The 16359-nt window shown below is 42.8% G+C and overlaps 2 protein-coding genes across 12 annotated transcripts in view; one reads left to right on the forward strand and one right to left on the reverse strand.

Moving 5' to 3' along the window:
- Positions 1 to 1681: 1681 nt before the first annotated feature.
- On the forward strand, positions 1682 to 13622 carry LOC116988956 (DNA-directed RNA polymerase II subunit RPB11-a). Of its 2 annotated transcripts, XM_033046017.1 has the most exons (4): positions 1682 to 1814; positions 10156 to 10245; positions 11441 to 11615; positions 13496 to 13622. In XM_033046017.1, exons 1-4 carry the CDS (start codon positions 1762 to 1764, stop codon positions 13529 to 13531), a joined length of 354 nt encoding a protein of 117 aa, XP_032901908.1. In that variant the 5' UTR covers positions 1682 to 1761; the 3' UTR covers positions 13532 to 13622. The 2 variants fall into 2 exon arrangements, with proteins under 2 accessions (XP_032901908.1, XP_032901907.1); XM_033046016.1 differs by lacking the exon at positions 13496 to 13622 and having other exon boundaries at positions 11441 to 12361.
- Positions 13623 to 15230: 1608 nt separating this feature from the next.
- gtf2i (general transcription factor IIi) overlaps positions 15231 to 16359 on the reverse strand; it is a 126999-nt gene continuing 125870 nt past the window's right edge. For all 10 annotated transcript variants that reach the window (XM_033046015.1, XM_033046013.1, XM_033046011.1 and 7 more), the window contains one exon: positions 15231 to 15711. In XM_033046015.1, coding sequence (XP_032901906.1) covers positions 15650 to 15711 — 62 coding nt within the window. In that variant the 3' untranslated portion in view covers positions 15231 to 15649. The remainder of the gene's footprint in view (positions 15712 to 16359) is intronic.

Below are 16359 nucleotides of genomic sequence, written 5' to 3' on the forward strand. Positions count from 1 at the left end.
GTGAAGTAAGTGGTATATTGACATCATAAGGGAATTGAAGTACATGGATACTGTTGTCTTACTGCAGTCTACAAGGCATTACTGACACCCCACTGGGAATAAAAATTCAGCATAGATTCCCTGGATTGATTTATCAGATTTCATGGTTTTCTTTGGATTCAGATTTAAAGCATTTGCAGCATTTTATTTTGGTGCTGTTACCTATTTGTAAGTGGTAACTCTCAAGAAATCTCCTGACCCAAAACATCGCCTATTCATGTCCTCTCCACATGCCTGATCCACTGAGTTACTCCAACACTTTTTGCTCTACAATTTCTTTTATGCAGTTTAATTGCTGGAAATACTCAACTGGTCACATAGCAGCTGTGGAGAGGGAAACATAGCCAATGAAGGGTTATCAACCTGAAACATTGTCTCTGTTTCTCTTTCTACAAATGCAGGTTGACATCTCCCATATTTCCATCATTCTGCGGTTTTATTTCAGATTTTCAGGTTAATAATATATTTTATTGTCATTGTACATCAGTGCAACGAGATTTAGTATGCAGCTTCCAACCGATGTAAAAGAAAAGTAAAATAAATAAATAAGCTGTGTGACGTGACCATCCGAGGGAGACAGTCCGGGGGGGGGGGGGGGGGGGGGGGGCACTCAGCAGGGCCGGTTCAGAGCCGGTATAGCTCTGGGAATAAAGCTGTTTCTGAGTCTGGAGGTTCGGGCGTAGAAGGCCTTGTAACGTCTGCCGGAGGGAAGTAGTTCGAACAGTCCGTTACAAGGGTGTGAGGAGTCTTTATGGATGCTGACGGCCTTCCTGAGGCACCGTGTGTGGTAGATACCCTCCAAGGCTGGTAGCTGTGTCCCGATAATCCTCTGCGCACTGTGGACGACGCGCTGAAGAGCTCTCCTCTCCGCCTCCGTGCAGCTGAGATACCACACAGAGATGCCATACGTTAATATGCTCTCTGTGGTGCAGCGGTAACATGCAATAAAAACTTTTCACGATACTTTAGTACACGTGACAATAAACTGAACTAAACTGAACATCAACTGCAGCTGATGTTTTTCACGTTATTCGCGGGTTGATCAGGAGGTGACGCTAATCCTGCCGTGTCCTTGGATAGATAGATGTTCTCACCAGTGACCAGGCGGCGGCGCTGTCCAGCAGTCCCGCAGTGGAGCTGCAGTTCCCAGAGTGTCCAAGCGGCGGCGCTGCCCCGCGATCCCGCAGTGGAGCTGCAGTTCCCGGAGTGTCCAGGCGGCGGTGCTGTGGGCGGGTGGAGCTGCAGTTCCCGGAGTGTCCAGGCGGCGGCGCTGTGGGTGGGTGGAGCTGCAGTTCCCGGAGTGTCCAGGCGGCGGCGCTGTGGGTAGGTGGAGCTGCAGTTCCCGGAGTGTCCAGGCAGCGGCGCTGTGGGTGGGTGGAGCTGCAGTTCCCGGAGTGTCCAGGCGGCGGCGCTGTGGGTGGGTGGAGCTGCAGTTCCCGGTGTGTCCAGGCGGCGGCGCCGTGGGCGGGTGGAGCTGCAGTTGCCGGAGTTTCCAGGCGGCGGCGCTGTGGGTGGGTGGAGCTGCAGTTCCCGGAGTGTCCAGGCGGCGACGCTGTGGGTGGGTGGAGCTGCAGATCACGGAGTGTCCAGGCGGCGGCGCTGTGGGTGGGTGGAGCTGCAGATCCCGGAGTGTCCAGGCGGCGGCGCTGTGGGCGGGTGGCGAGGCCCAGCGTCGGGCGGCATCTCTTGTCCCCGCGGCTGCCTCGTTGTTCACTCGGCGACATGAACGCGCCGCCGGCCTTCGAGAGCTTCCTGCTGTTCGAGGGAGAAAAGAAGTGAGTGGAGAAGAGAAGGAAGGAGGGAGGGAGGGGACAAGGGTGGAGACGAGGGTGGAAGGGGAGAGTGAACCGCGGGACCGCGCCTCTCAAATCCCCTCCCATTTCATCCCCATGCCCCTCCTCCCCCTCTTCTTCCCTCTCCTCTTCCCCCCATCCCCTCCTCCTCCCCTATCTCTTCCTCCCCTCGCTCCCCCTCCCTCCTCTCCTTTCTTCCCCCTCCCCTCTTTCGCCCCCCCCTCTCTTCTGTCTCTCCCTCCATCCCCTTTCCCTCCATCCTTTCCACTTGCCGACATGTATCTAATCTGCCTTCAGCCCGTTTCCACTGGGAATGGACTTTGGGACAGGCAGAGCTTTTGCCCAAGAAGCTAGAGTGAGTGCGAGGGGTGAATTGTATGCATCGAGTCATTACATTATATGCGTCGAGTCATTGACCAGAAAGGTGCCTGTGAAATATCTATTACAGACCAGTTAGTCTAACATCGGTAGTGCTAGGAAACTGCTAGTCAGTTATTAAAGATGGGATAGCAGCACATTTGGAAAGTGGTGAAATCATTGGACAAAGTCAGCATGGATTTACAAAATTAGTATACAAACTTAAAGCACACGGCATTGGGGGTTCAGTATTGATGTGGATAGAGAACTGGCTGGCAAACAGGAAGCAAAGAGTAGGAGTAAACGGGTCCTTTTCACAATGGCAGGCAGTGACTAGTGGGGTACCGCAAGGCTCAGTGCTGGGACCCCAGCTATTTACAATGTATATTAATGATCTGGATGAGGGAATTGAAGGCAATATCTCTAAGTTTGCGGATGACACTAAGCTGGAGGGCAGTGTTAGCTGTGAGGAGGATGCTAGGAGACTGCAAGGTGACTTGGATAGGCTGGGTGAGTGGGCAAATGTTTGGCAGATGCAGTATAATGTGGATAAATGTGAGGTTATCCATTTTGGTGGCAAAAACAGGAAAGCAGACTATTATCTAAATGGTGGCCGACTAGGAAAAGGGCAGATGCAGCGAGACCTGGGTGTCATGGTACACCAGTCATTGAAAGTAGGCATGCAGGTGCAGCAGGCAGTGAAGAAAGCGAATGGTATGTTAGCTTTCATAGCAAAAGGATTTGAGTATAGGAGCAGGGAGGTTCTACTGCAGTTGTACAGGGTCTTGGTGAGACCACACCTGGAGTATTGCGTACAGTTTTGGTCTCCAAATCTGAGGAAGGACATTATTGCCATAGAGGGAGTGCAGAGAAGGTTCACCAGACTGATTCCTGGGATGTCAGGACTGTCTTATGAAGAAAGACTGGGTAGACTTGGTTTATACTCTCTAGAATTTAGGAGATTGAGAGGGGATCTTATAGAAACTTACAAAATTCTTAAGGGGTTGGACAAGCTAGATGCAGGAAGATTGCTCCCGATGTTGGGGAAGTCCAGGACAAGGGGTCACAGCTTAAGGATAAGGGATAATCCTTTAAAACCGAGATGAGAAGAACTTTTTTCACACAGAGAGTGGTGAATCTCTGGAACTCTCTGCACAGAGGGTAGTCGAGGCCAGTTCATTAGCTATATTTAAGAGGGAGTTAGATGTGGCCCTTGTGGCTAAGGGGATCAGGGGGTATGGAGAGAAGGCAGGTACGGGATACTGAGTTGGATGATCAGCCATGATCATATTGAATGGCGGTGCAGGCTCGAAGGGCCGAATGGCCTACTCCTGCACCTAATTTCTATGTTTCTATGTTTCTAAATACATTGTAAATTTAGCTCTTCCAATGTTTGCTTCTGGAATATATAGTGAAGCAAGTGATGGCCCCGGCATGTGACTGCACCAGTGGACTTGGACATAATGGGTTCTCTCTCATCCGCATTGTTTCCTGCGTCTCATCATAGAGTCATAGAGTGGTGTGGAAACCGTAGTGTGGAAACAGGCCCTTCAACCCAACTTGCCCATACCGGCCAACATGTCCCAGCTACACGAGTCCTACCTGCCTGTGCTTGGTCCATATCCCTCCAAACCTGTCCTATTCATGTCTCAGGTAGACACAAAATGCTGAAGCAACTCAGCAGGACAGGCAGCATCTCTGGAGAGAAGGAATGGGTGACGTTTTGGTCAAGACCCTTCTTCAGACTGATATCCATATCTGATGTTCCATGATTTGTTCAAATCTTAGAAACATAGAAAATAGGTGCAGGAGGAAGCCATTCGGCCCTTCGAGCCAGCACCGCCATTCATTGTGATCATGACTGATCGTTCCCTATCAATAACCTGTGCCTGCCTTCTCCCCATATCCCTTGATTCCACTAGCCCCTAGAGCGTTATCTAACTCTCTCTTAAATCCATCCAGTGACTTGGCCTCCACCGGCCTCTGGCAGGGAATTCACAAATTCACAACTCTCTGGGTGATAAAGTTTTTTCTCACCTCAGTCTTAAATGGCTTCCCCTTTATTCTAAGACTGTGGCCCCTGGTTCTGGACTCGCCCAACGTTGGGAACAATTTTCCTGCATCTAGCTTGTCCAGTCCTTTTATAATTTTATATGTTTCTATAAGATCCCCCTCATCCTTCAAAACTCAAGTGAATACAAGCCTAGTCTTTTCAATCTTTCCTCATATGACACTCCCGCCATCCCAGGGATAAATCTCGTGAACCTACGCTGCACTGCCTCAATCACAAGGATGACCTTCCTCAAATTCGGAGACCAAAACTAAACACAATACTCCAGATGTGGTCTCACCAGAGCCCTATACAAGTGCAGAAGAACCTCTTTACTCCTATACTGAAATCCTCTTGTTATGAAGGCCAACATTCCATTATCTTTCTTCACTGCCTGCTGTACCTCCACGCCAACTTTCAGTGACCGGTGTACAAGGACACCCAGGTCTCGCTGCAAACCCCCCCCCCCCTTGCCTAACCTAACCCCATTGAGATAATAATCTGCCCCCTTATTTTTGCCGCCAAAGTGGATAACCTCACATTTATCTATATTATACTGCATCTGCCACGCATCTGCCCACTCATTCAACCTGTCCAGGTCACCCTACAACCTCCTAACATCCGCTTCACAGTTCACACTGCCACCCAGCTTTGTGTCATCCGCAAACTTGCTAGTGTTGCTCCTAATTCCCTCTTCCAAATCATTAATATATATGGTAAACAGTTGCGGCCCCAACACCGAGCCTTGTGGCACTCCACTCGCCACTGCCTGCCATTCTGAAAAGGACCCGTTCACTCCTACTCTTTGCTTCCTGTCTGCCAACCAATTTTCTATCCATGTCAACACCCTACCCCCAATACCATGTGCTCTAAATTTAGTCACCAGTCTCCCGTGCGGGACCTTATCAAAGGCTTTCTGAAAGTCTAGATACACTACATCCACTGGCACCCCTTCGTCCATTTTACTTGTCACATCCTCAAAAAATTCCAGAAGATTAGTCAAGCATGATTTCCCTTTCATAAATCCATGTTGACTTGAACTAATCCTTTTACTGCTTTCCAAATGCCCCATTATTACTTCTTTAATAATTGACTTCAGCATCTTTCCCACCACCGAAGTCAGGCTAACTGGTCTGTAATTCCCCGTTTTCTCTCTCGCTCCTTTCTTGAAAAGTGGGATAACGTTAGCTACCCTCCAATCCATAGGAACAGAATCGATTGAACATTGGAAAATAATCACCAATGCATCCATTATTTCTAGAGCACCTCCCTGAGGACCCTGGGATGCAGACCATCATGCCCAGGGGATTTATCATCCTTCAGTCCCATTAGCCTACCTAATACTATTTCTCACCTAATGAAAATTTATTTCAGTTCCTCTACCCCCTTAGATCCTCTGTCCTCCAGTACATCTGGGAGATTGTTTGTGTCATCCTTAGTGAAGACAGATCCAAAGTACCTGTTCAACTCTTCTGCCATTTCTTTGTTACCCATAATAATATCACCCGTGTCTGCCTTCAAGGGACCCACATTTGACTTTGCTACTCTTTTTCCCTTAACATATCTAAAGAAGCTTTTAATGTTCTTCTTTATATTCCTGGCCCGCTTCCCTTTGTACTTCACCTTTTCAGCCCGTATTGCCCGTTTTGTTTCCTTCTGTTGTCCTATGAAAGTTTCCCAATCCTCTGGCTTCCGGCTACTCTTTGCTGTGTTATACATCTTTTCTTTTAGTTTTATTCTATCCCTAACTTCTCTTGTCAGCCACGGTTGCCTGCTACTCCCCTTGGAATCTTTCTTCCTTTTGGAATGAAATTATCCTGCATCTTCCGGATTATGCCCAGAAATTCCTACCATTGCTGTTCCACCGTCATTCCTGCTAGGATCCCTTTCCAGTCTACCTTGGCCAGCTCCTCTCTCATGCCTTCATGGTCCCCTTTGTTCAACTGCATCACTGACATTTCCGATTTAACCTTCTTCTCAAATTGCAGATTAAAACTAATCATATTATAATCACTACCTCCAAGCAGTTCCTTTACCTCGAGTTCTCTTATCATATCTAGTTCATTGGACAACACTAAATCCAGAATTGCCTTTCTGGTCGGCTCCATTACAAGCAGCTCTAAGAAGCCATCTCGGAGGCTCGGACGACAGATGGCACAATGGGCTAAGTGTTCGGCTGACAACCGGAAGGTAGCCGGTTCGAATCCCGCTTGGAGTGCATACTGTCGTTGTGTCCTTGGGCAAGACACTTCACCCACCTTTGCCTGTGTGTGAATGTGTGTGAGTGATTGGTGGTGGTCGGAGGGGCCGTAGGCGCAGATTGGCAGCCACGCTTCCGTCAGTCTGCCCCACGGCAGCTGTGGCTACAGAAGTAGCTTACCACCACCGAGTGTGACTCAGGAGTGAATGAATAATGCGATGTAAAGCGCCTTGAGTATTAGAAAGGCGCTACATAAATCCCATCCATTATTATTATTCTACAAACTCTCTTTTTTGGGGTCCTGAAACAACCTGATTTTCCCAGTCTACTTGCATATTGAAAACCCCCATCACCACAGTGGCATTACCTTTGTTACATGCCAGTTTTAACTCCTGCTGCAACTTACACCCTACATCCGGGCTACTATTAGGGGGTCTGTAGATAACACCAATTAGTGTCTTCTTGCCTTTACAATTCCTCAACTCAATCCACAGTGACTCTACCTCGTCAGTCCTTATGTCATCCCTCGCAAGGGACTGAATTCCATCCCTCACCAGCAGAGCTACCCCCCCCCCCCCCCTCCTCTGCCCACCTGCCTGTCCTTTCTATAGGATGTATAACCCTGAATATTAAGTTCCCAGGCCCGATCCTCCTGCAGCCACGTCTCAGTAATCCCCAGTGTCATATCTCCCAACCTCTAACTGAGCCTCAAGCTCATCCACCTTACTTCTTATACTTCGCGCATTCATATACAAGACTTTTAATCTTCTAAATTTATTCCAGGTAAAGATCAATCAGCTTTTTAGGGTAGAGAATTTGGAACGCTTACAACTAATAAGTTGAAATTTGGAAAGCTTACAACTAATAAATTAGAATTTTCCCAAGTGGCTGACCCCAGAGATTTGCCTTATCTACACCATTTTATCTGTTGCTGATGCATGTGAGGGTAGGAAGCAAAGCCCAATTTTCACATGGTGGACATTCAAGGCTGTGTTAGGTGGCTGTACCATTGTGCTAAACGGAATGGACCAGGATCAGATGTGACAGCTTAGAACAGGCATTCATGAGGTGCTGTGGATCACCGGTAGCAGAAATGTTCACCATTTCATTTGTAACCTTATTAGCTCAGCATATGCCTCGCTCTACCATTACAACCAAGTAGAGAATCAACTGGTTAAATAACGCCATATAAACAGTAGCACTTGGAATATCTTTTAGTGCATTTCTCAACTAGTGAAGCTGCAACACTGAATATAATGCTTGATGATTGGTTGTTTACCCTGAATGTACAGGGCTAAGTAATCCACATTTAACAGACCAGTTATTGCTCACCACTCTTATCAGACCAGCTGTGAACGGTGAGGATAAGTAAACACTTGATGAGAGAGGAAATCTTAAAGAACATGCACATCCTCATGTCCAGCATTTGAGTGGGAAAAAAATGACTCAAGCATGGCCCCCCAAATGCATTCATTTAGTAGCGTCATGTGAATGATGTATTCAGCTTCCTCCTACAATCATAGAAGCCAATTTGATGCACTCCGTCTTATGAATGACGTATCAAAGAGCCCTGGTAATATGGAATGGGAGCAAACGCTCTAATAATTCGGGTCATATTTGCACAAAGGAAGATGATATGGTTGTTGAATATCAATCATCCCAGTACCAAGATTCCATTCGCAACTTCTCAGCAAATGCAGCAGTTTATGTCGGGCTGCAGCAAGACCTAGACAACATTCAGGCACGGGATGGGGATGGTAAGTGGTGAATAATGTTTGTGCCACAAATTACCAGGCAATGGTCATCATCTTCAAGGAGAAAATGGGCTCCAACCCATGATATTCAATGGTATTAACATCACCATGTCCACCACTATTAGCAGATTGAAGGGTTATCATTGACTAGAAATGTGGCTGCTCAAGTGACTGCAAGAGCAAATAAGCTGGATGTCCCGCATAGTGTGCCTCACCACCCAATACCACAAAACCTTTCCACCATTCGGCAAAAGTTAAATGTTATGAAATATACTCTGTCCGAGTGCAACTCCAACAATGCTTATAGCAAATCTCTTGATTGGTAACCCATCCATCACCCATGGATAGTTGAAGGGTGTTTTTTTCGGACTGGAAGCTTGTAGTGCACCTCAGTCCTGAACCTATTGCTGTTTATGGTACATTTAAATGATTTGGATGAAAATGTGGATTAGTGAATTTGCAGGTTAAGCTAAAGTAGGTGATTTTGTGGACAGTGAAGATGGTTATAAAAGATTACAGCAGAATCTCGATCAGCTGGGCAAATGTCTGAGGAAGGTCCAATGGAGTTTAATAGAGATACACGTGAAATGTTGCAATTTGGGAAGTCAAACCAGGGTAGCATCTTCGCAGTGAATGGTAGGGTTCTTGGGAACGTTGTAGTGCTGAGTAAATCTAGGGGTACAGTTTGCTGAAAATGGTGTCACAGGTAAATAGGGTGGTAAAGAAGGCTTTTGAAACATTGCCCGTTATCAGTCTGGATATTGGGTATAGAAGTTGGGATTTTATGTAACAATTGTACTGAGCAACCCATCTATGTTTACGTCCATGGCATTTTATGTATCTCAAACAGCGAGGTCCCAGCACAGATCCCTACGGAACTCTACTGGTCAGAGATCTCCAGCCTGAATATTGTCCTTCCACCACAACCCTCTGTCTTGTATCAGTAAGCCAGTTCTGGGATCCATACAGCGAAGTCAGTTAATTCAGTGCATCTTAATTTCCTGGATCAGCCCACCATGGGGTTATTAAAATCCCTGTAGACAATGCCCACTGCCATAACCTCATCGATCGCCTTCAAGCCTCCTGCAAGCATTCCGTTTGGTTTGTATGATTTGACCATAGTAAGTTTACTATTCATTTTAATGTTGACTCTACCATGTAGTTAGGCGCTATTAACATAATGAACCTGTTTAAGTAATGAAGATTATAACAGTGAAAGTCCATTGGTTTCTTGTAAGGCAGAGCAAGTTTGCAGTAGGCAAGACACAACTTAGTTGAGTTTATAAATTGCTTTATTCCACAGTAGGCAAAACATACAGAATGTTGAGTGTGATGAAACACACTCAGTACAGTCAGTATAACTTCTGTTTGCATACTATAACAAAAATAAAAGAACAAGAGCATTCTAGACCATTTCAGTTGGGCTTCACAATATATGAGCTCTCTCTGACCAAGGCAGAGGCTGTCCAAGTGCCTGACTGATTCTTTGGTGTCTCTGTACTGATCACGTTTGTCAACATGCTTATGCTGGATGTCTTCAGAATGACCAGTCCATATATTGCTAATGAATGGGCCATTGAGATCTGTGCAAAGGCAACTTAAATCACTCTCCGCCTACCTGTGGATGGCCAATCCAGCAGGAGGCTATTTGGGAAAGTTTCCCTTTTCAAGGAATTTCTGACAAAACATATCAAAAACCTGTGTCCAAGTTATATTCATGGCAAATGGTAACAACTTTGCCAACCATAGTTTTGGTTAAATTGCAGTTTCCCAAGAATTATGTTTCAGGGCGTTTGACAGGTAAGTTACTACCTGTGAAATGTTCCCTCTTAATTGTATTCCTCTATTGAATACTTGTCAAGTTGATGTTGATCCAGTTCATATTGTGTGTTTGGTGTGCAGGTATTTTCTGACTGATTAATTTGTTTGTTTTGTACTATTACCATTTTTCTTTCTCTTTAGAATAACAATAACAAAAGACACAAAAGTGCCAAATGCATGCCTATTCACCATTAACAAGGAGGACCATACCCTGGGTAATACCATCCGATCGTAAGTAAAAAACTTCACTCAGTGAATCTATTTTAACATATTTAATAATGTTGGGGTGCTGAAGGTGTTTTTGTTGTGAACTTTTAGAATCCTCCAACTACCATCCCTAAATTTCTGTTCACTCCCATCAAGGAGAGTGTTATTGCCTATGGTTCCACAGGTTGATTTCCACATTTGATTAATTTACTGTTACATCAATGCCAACTTTCACTTTGCTTCTACAAATCACTTCGGTTAGTACAGAATAAGTAATTCCCTTTAAACTCAGACAAGTGTTTATGGATTTGCAGATGTATTAGGGCCAAATGTAGACCGAAGCATGCCACGGATTTGAGCTCATTTTTATTTTTCTTCCACCATCACAATATCCAGAAAGCAACCTTGAAGTAAACCCCATTCATTCAACCATGAGCTCCCTGACCTACCACCTCCCTATTGCAGGACTGCCTTGGTCAGCTGTTTCTATCAATTCAGAACACACTGGTTCATGAATCCTAAGAGACCATTACCCAAGAAATTGCACAAAGCAACTGAATGCTCTATTGCAAGGTTGCTTCTAAGGAGAATAAATCTGGTGTGGGCAGTTTAGTCACCAATTATTGGTGTTTAGTTCACAGGTATTTGCTAATGAATGTTCTAATACGGATTACATTTACTTGTAGATCTATGATACCAAAGGGTGTAACTCAGATGGTCAAGGATTTTCTTACGTTTAATTGTGATTATTATGATAGCTGACACTCACCTGTAATGCTTGAAGTCTGTCTTTTGACCTGCACCGTTCAGAATGAGCTTAATGTTCATGCCATTCAGGCAGATCTTGTTTGAGGGGTCAGTTGCAATGAAGACTAGATGCATCTTTATAGCTATATAATTGTTAGTGAATGGGTGATTATGGATACAGTGAGCAGAAGGGCCTGTGTGCTCTGACTCTGACAACATGAAGAAGGAATCAACCCCAAATTCTCTCCGGAATATAAGGAAATTATATCATCCCCAATAAAATCCTTCTGTGGCTGCCTTCCAGTGTTAACAAGTCGTACTCAACAATTTAATTTTTTTGATGTATCGTCTTAGCATTCATATCAAATCGCAGAAGTACATTTGCGATCAATGTGGTGTAACAGTCTGTGAGGAAATAAGGAATTTGGGATTAAAGTCACCTTTGACATAAATCTGATGTTTTGCTTTACAGGCAGTTGTTGAAAGACCCCCAGGTGTTATTCGCAGGTTACAAAGTACCTCATCCGCTCGAACATAAGATTGTTATCCGTGTGCAGACAACTCCAGACTACAGTCCACAAGAGGCATTTACAAATGCCATCACTGATCTGATCAGTGAGTTATCTCTTCTAGAGGAGCGGTTCCGGGTAAGTTTCAGTATGGCGATTGAGACATGGCCGGCAGACCTGATTGTGGTGGACGTTAAAATATATTTTAGATATGTTTCGGTGTAGAAATATTTTGTCCAGTTTGAGCATCCCATTAGCTTGAGTCTTTGCTCACTAGCATTGCTAGTGAGTTTCACATGGGAGACCATAAGGCAACATTAATAAATGAAGAGGCTTTAAGTTTAAGGATATTTCTTATTGTCAGGACAATTCAATTTAATACATCATTAGTTTGAGTACCTGAACAATCAATGCCTTTATGTTCCTTGCAATTTACACTGGCTTTGCCCACTGATTACTTGTATCCTTTGGCATCCCCTCTCCATAAACCCACTTCTGTATTATGGTAAATTGAAACCAAACAACATTGAGTCTGATCATTGTTCTCTAGCACGTCTCATCATTGCAAACCTTTACATTCTAACCCTTTTGAAATAAAACCCTCGGCGGACTTTCTTGAATGTTTCTTTTTGTGCCCAAATAGTCGCAGGATAATAATTTCAACAGTTTTTGCTCCTCCACAATACAATCTCCACTCAGAACTATTTCCATATTTGACAAAAACCATCAGCTTTGTTAATGTTTCTGAAACAAAATTTGCTGTGCATCAATGTCATTTGCATTTTATATAATGCAAAGCTTATGATCCCAACCTAGTAACATTCTTATTTCCTGCAAATTATGTAGGTAGTTCTGCTATAACACAATATTTGCAATCCTAATAAACATTGCGTTATAGAAAATGGTGTTATGAAAACAATGTCAATGGGGGAAAAGGGGGTTAGTTTCAGACTCACTATAACCAAATGGGGTGGGAGATTGCAACCTTCACGTGGTCCACCCTGTTTCGACTAATGCAATCAACCCGACATGCACAAACAAATAGATCAAATAGAACAAGTTGACCCACAAATTTAGGCTGTGCACACCATACGCAAGAAGAACCAAATGATTTCTCCAACAGTATTTTCAAAAATGCGTCTTTTTAAGGGCAGCACAATGGCATAGCTGTAGTTTCTGCCTCGATCTGGGTTTGATCCTGACCTTGGGCTTGTACATTCTCCGTGATGGCGTGGGTTTTCTCCTGTGCTCCAGTTTCCTCTCACATCCCAAAGATGTGTAGGTTAATTAGCTTCTGGTTAAAAAAAAATGTACCCTAATGTGTAAGATAACGAGTGTACGGGTTTGCGTGTGCTGAAGGGCCTGTTCCTAAGCTGTCTCTATAAACTAAACTAATAACTACATTTTTGTTACTGCAGGCTAAAAGTACTAAACCCTGTATACTATGTTGTTTAATAGCGTATCATTGCATAAATGTCAATAGCGTAGTAATTTCAATTGAGCTGTGTTTTTCCCCAGAGATAATGGTATGATTACTGCAGCTAGGCTACATAGAATTTTTTTCTCCCAGGGCAGTTATTGAGCTTGCCACTTTCCATTGTAACTTTTAAGTGATTCCACGGTTCCTTTTGAAATTATGTGATATTAAGTCCACAAGATACAAATACTCCCTAATTCATCGCTCCTGTTATATCTAATTTGCATTGTGGGATAGCAGAACTACATGTATTCCTTTTAATTTCGACCCCTCGACCAGTTGCCAATCCACATTCAAAATCTTATACTTGTGTTGGGTGGTTCCATATTCATAGATGTGATTAGACCTTATGTTAGCTGTCCCTATAGTCAAATGTCCTTACAAACTTTCTCAGCCTTTGTTCTAGTTTCTCATTCTGCCTTCTCCAAACTCACTTGTGTTGAGGGTTTCCCTCAGGCTTCTCACAAAGCTGTCCTGTGCTGACATCACAATCATATTTGGTTGATCAAAGTGACTAATGAAAAAAAATCTTCTATTCCAGGTTGCCATTAAAGATAAACAAGAAGGGATTGAATAAAAAGACATCAGAATGCATCTGATTTACAATTCATTTTGTAAAATATTGTTTGACTATCTTGATTACAAATTAAAATTAAGTTATTACAAAACATTTGTACGCTGTTCTCAATGTGGCCATACGGGTTTTTTCTCATTGTAAAAAACTTGTAATATCTTTCACAATGTTGATGTATAAACTGTAAAATAGATTAAATAATAGGGCAATACAACAGCAATATCATCCATATTCCAATGTCCAAACCAACATATTGGGAATGATCTTCAGTACAGGCCATCTATTTTAATGGACATCTTTCCCCAAATTATGTTCAGATTTTATAACAGGACCTAGCTGTTAAATGGACAGGAGGGTTTCTGAACAAAATAATAGCTGCAGCCTAGGGAGCAACCGCACAAGAAAGCACGTACAACCAATTTAAACTCTTAACAAGGCAACCACAAAACATTTATTAAGGTCAGTTAGTACTACTGCCTTCTCCAGAGAAACCAATTCAATCCTGACCCAAGGTGCAGTCTATATGAAGTTGCATATTCTCCCCCCTGGAGTGTTTCCATAAGGTAATATTTTTATTCCACATTCTAAAGATATGCAGGTTGGCTACTGTAAAATATTCCTTGGTATTTTAGCCATTTGGAAAAATAATCGATTGCCAATCATCCCGAGGAGGGAGTTGTTTTTAGGGTACTAGGAAATACGATGAATGAAACTGAAAGGTTTGCTCTGCTGCAAACTGGCATGATCTCAATGGGATGAATGGCCTCAGACAACAGGAAAATAGATTTTGTTCAACGGGTTGCAAAGCAACTAAGCCAGTTAGGATTGTGTAGAACTGGTGGTGGAGAGTTGGGTAATGCCATGGAATTTTCATATGTCTAGAAGCAGAAAACAAATTTTTAAGTCTAGTCAAATGCTTTGTTACCAAATGAAATACATATCGAATAGTTTTCCAATGGGATAATTTCACCTCTAACTAGCATCTGAACTAAGTTTCCCAATGTATACACCAGCTCATTTTGAAGTTAATAATTTAAATATCAAATACTAAATGTTCAACCCATCAATATGCTTTTGTACTTTGAGAAAAGGATGTCAAAGCTGCTGCACAAGTTTAGAATGTACACTTTTAAGTGCAAGTGTAATTTCTCGCTTGCAGTTGCATTGAATGAACATGGATTCTATTTATTCCTCCAAATAGTACACCTTTCTCTACAAACAGTTCCTCTCGCCTCCCATTCCGTTCCAAAAACAACCTAATCTCACATTTGGTTGCCATTTTAATTCACTGTTCTATCCCTACCTGAACCTACCAAAACTAAATGGAAACAAATAATTTGACGATACTTCAGAAATAAATTACTGATCATCCTCACTGCATTCAACATTTCAAATGGAATGCATGTAATGAATCTATGGTTGCTCTAAAATTTATTTTCTTGACTTCAGTCCTTTTTTGCATCTTGTGGACTGCTTTCCATCAATCATATTTCCTCCTACTTCAACATTTTTTGTTGGAAACAAAAAACTAATCCTTCAATTTAACTCAACTGACTTAAAGGAAATGTTTTTCTTTTTCACTCACTGAACATAACGGGACTAACAAAAACTCTAGATGTTGGTAAAACCTTCCTTACGACCAAAGGATTACACAATCACAGCATCCTGAAATTGAGAAAATATTCAAACTATCCATAATTTGGATTGAATTTTTCATTTTCATTGTTTGTTGATACATTTTATGTAACTTTTGGGGACAAGGGTGGTGGGAGGCACAATTTCAGCATAATTAGTTACAATAATAAAAAATAATGCCTCTAACATGAGACAGCTCACAAACCAATTAGTGCCAAATACAAACATTCAACACAAATGGTGCCACCAGTACAGACAAAAGTATTTTTTCTTCACTTTAATAAAAGTATTCGGGTTGACAAGTCAGATGTACAGAACACACCCTCAACCAATGGAGACAATTCAGTGAATTTCACAGAAGCAATAATCTTGTGCTGATAAAAAAGAAAAAAAATCTTTCCAATGGTACAAAAAGGTCAGGATATAAGCAAACATTTTTCCTATGTTGTACAGTTATAATACAATGATGCCCAAGCTTTCTGGAGCTCACACCTCCACATTGGATGATTCTGGAGGCTGAGATTTCTCACGCAGACTGACATCATGTCCTGTAAGTTTGACGGAAAAAAATATCAATGCTATGTACAAGGAAATCTTCTACATCAGTAAGGCTTATATCAATGTTTATGTACGTGGAAGTACAGACAAAATATAACATTCCAAAGCATTAAAAATGTCCAAGAGCAGCAAAATAGTTGAAGCAGAAGGGAACCATAGAAATAAATCATCAGTGGACAGGAAATAAGTACCATCTCCTGCGTTCATCAAAGCAGTGCATTCCCTTTCACACAAAACTATACATACCATTGTGAAGGAAGTTAGCTTAAATTTAAAATCCCCAATCACATCATTCGAGATAGCAATCTGAAACTTTGGAAACATTTTCTTCTTCAAATTAGGTCCTTATTTAAATAAATCAAATATCTAATTTCAGTTACATGGGGCCTCCAAAATAAAATTTATCCAATTTCTAACCATGATTTCAGTTTAAGTTATTAAAAAAAAAGATTTCCTCATGAAAAAAGTCACCATTCCCATTTTCTTACAAAAGTCAAATCTGAAGATACCTCTGAAGTTACTTCGGAAAACAAATGCGCAATTCTGAAAGTCAAAAGAACATTAATGGGCAGCACAGTGGGGCAGCAGTGGAGTTGCTGCTTTACAGCGCCAGAGACCCGGATTCGATCTTGACTACG

This window comes from Amblyraja radiata, chromosome 28, assembly GCF_010909765.2.
Source record: "Amblyraja radiata isolate CabotCenter1 chromosome 28, sAmbRad1.1.pri, whole genome shotgun sequence".
Classification (NCBI taxonomy): Eukaryota; Metazoa; Chordata; class Chondrichthyes; order Rajiformes; family Rajidae; genus Amblyraja; species Amblyraja radiata.

Excerpts from the sequence above, each read along its gene's own strand:
- LOC116988956 (XM_033046016.1), top strand. The coding sequence starts at position 1,762 with ATGAACGCGCCGCCGGCCTTCGAGAGCTTCCTGCTGTTCGAGGGAGAA. Across the intron at positions 1,815-10,155 it reads CTGTTCGAGGGAGAAAAGAA|AATAACAATAACAAAAGACA; the intron begins GTGAGTGGAGAA and ends CTTTCTCTTTAG. Across the intron at positions 10,246-11,440 it reads CTGGGTAATACCATCCGATC|GCAGTTGTTGAAAGACCCCC; the intron begins GTAAGTAAAAAA and ends TTTGCTTTACAG.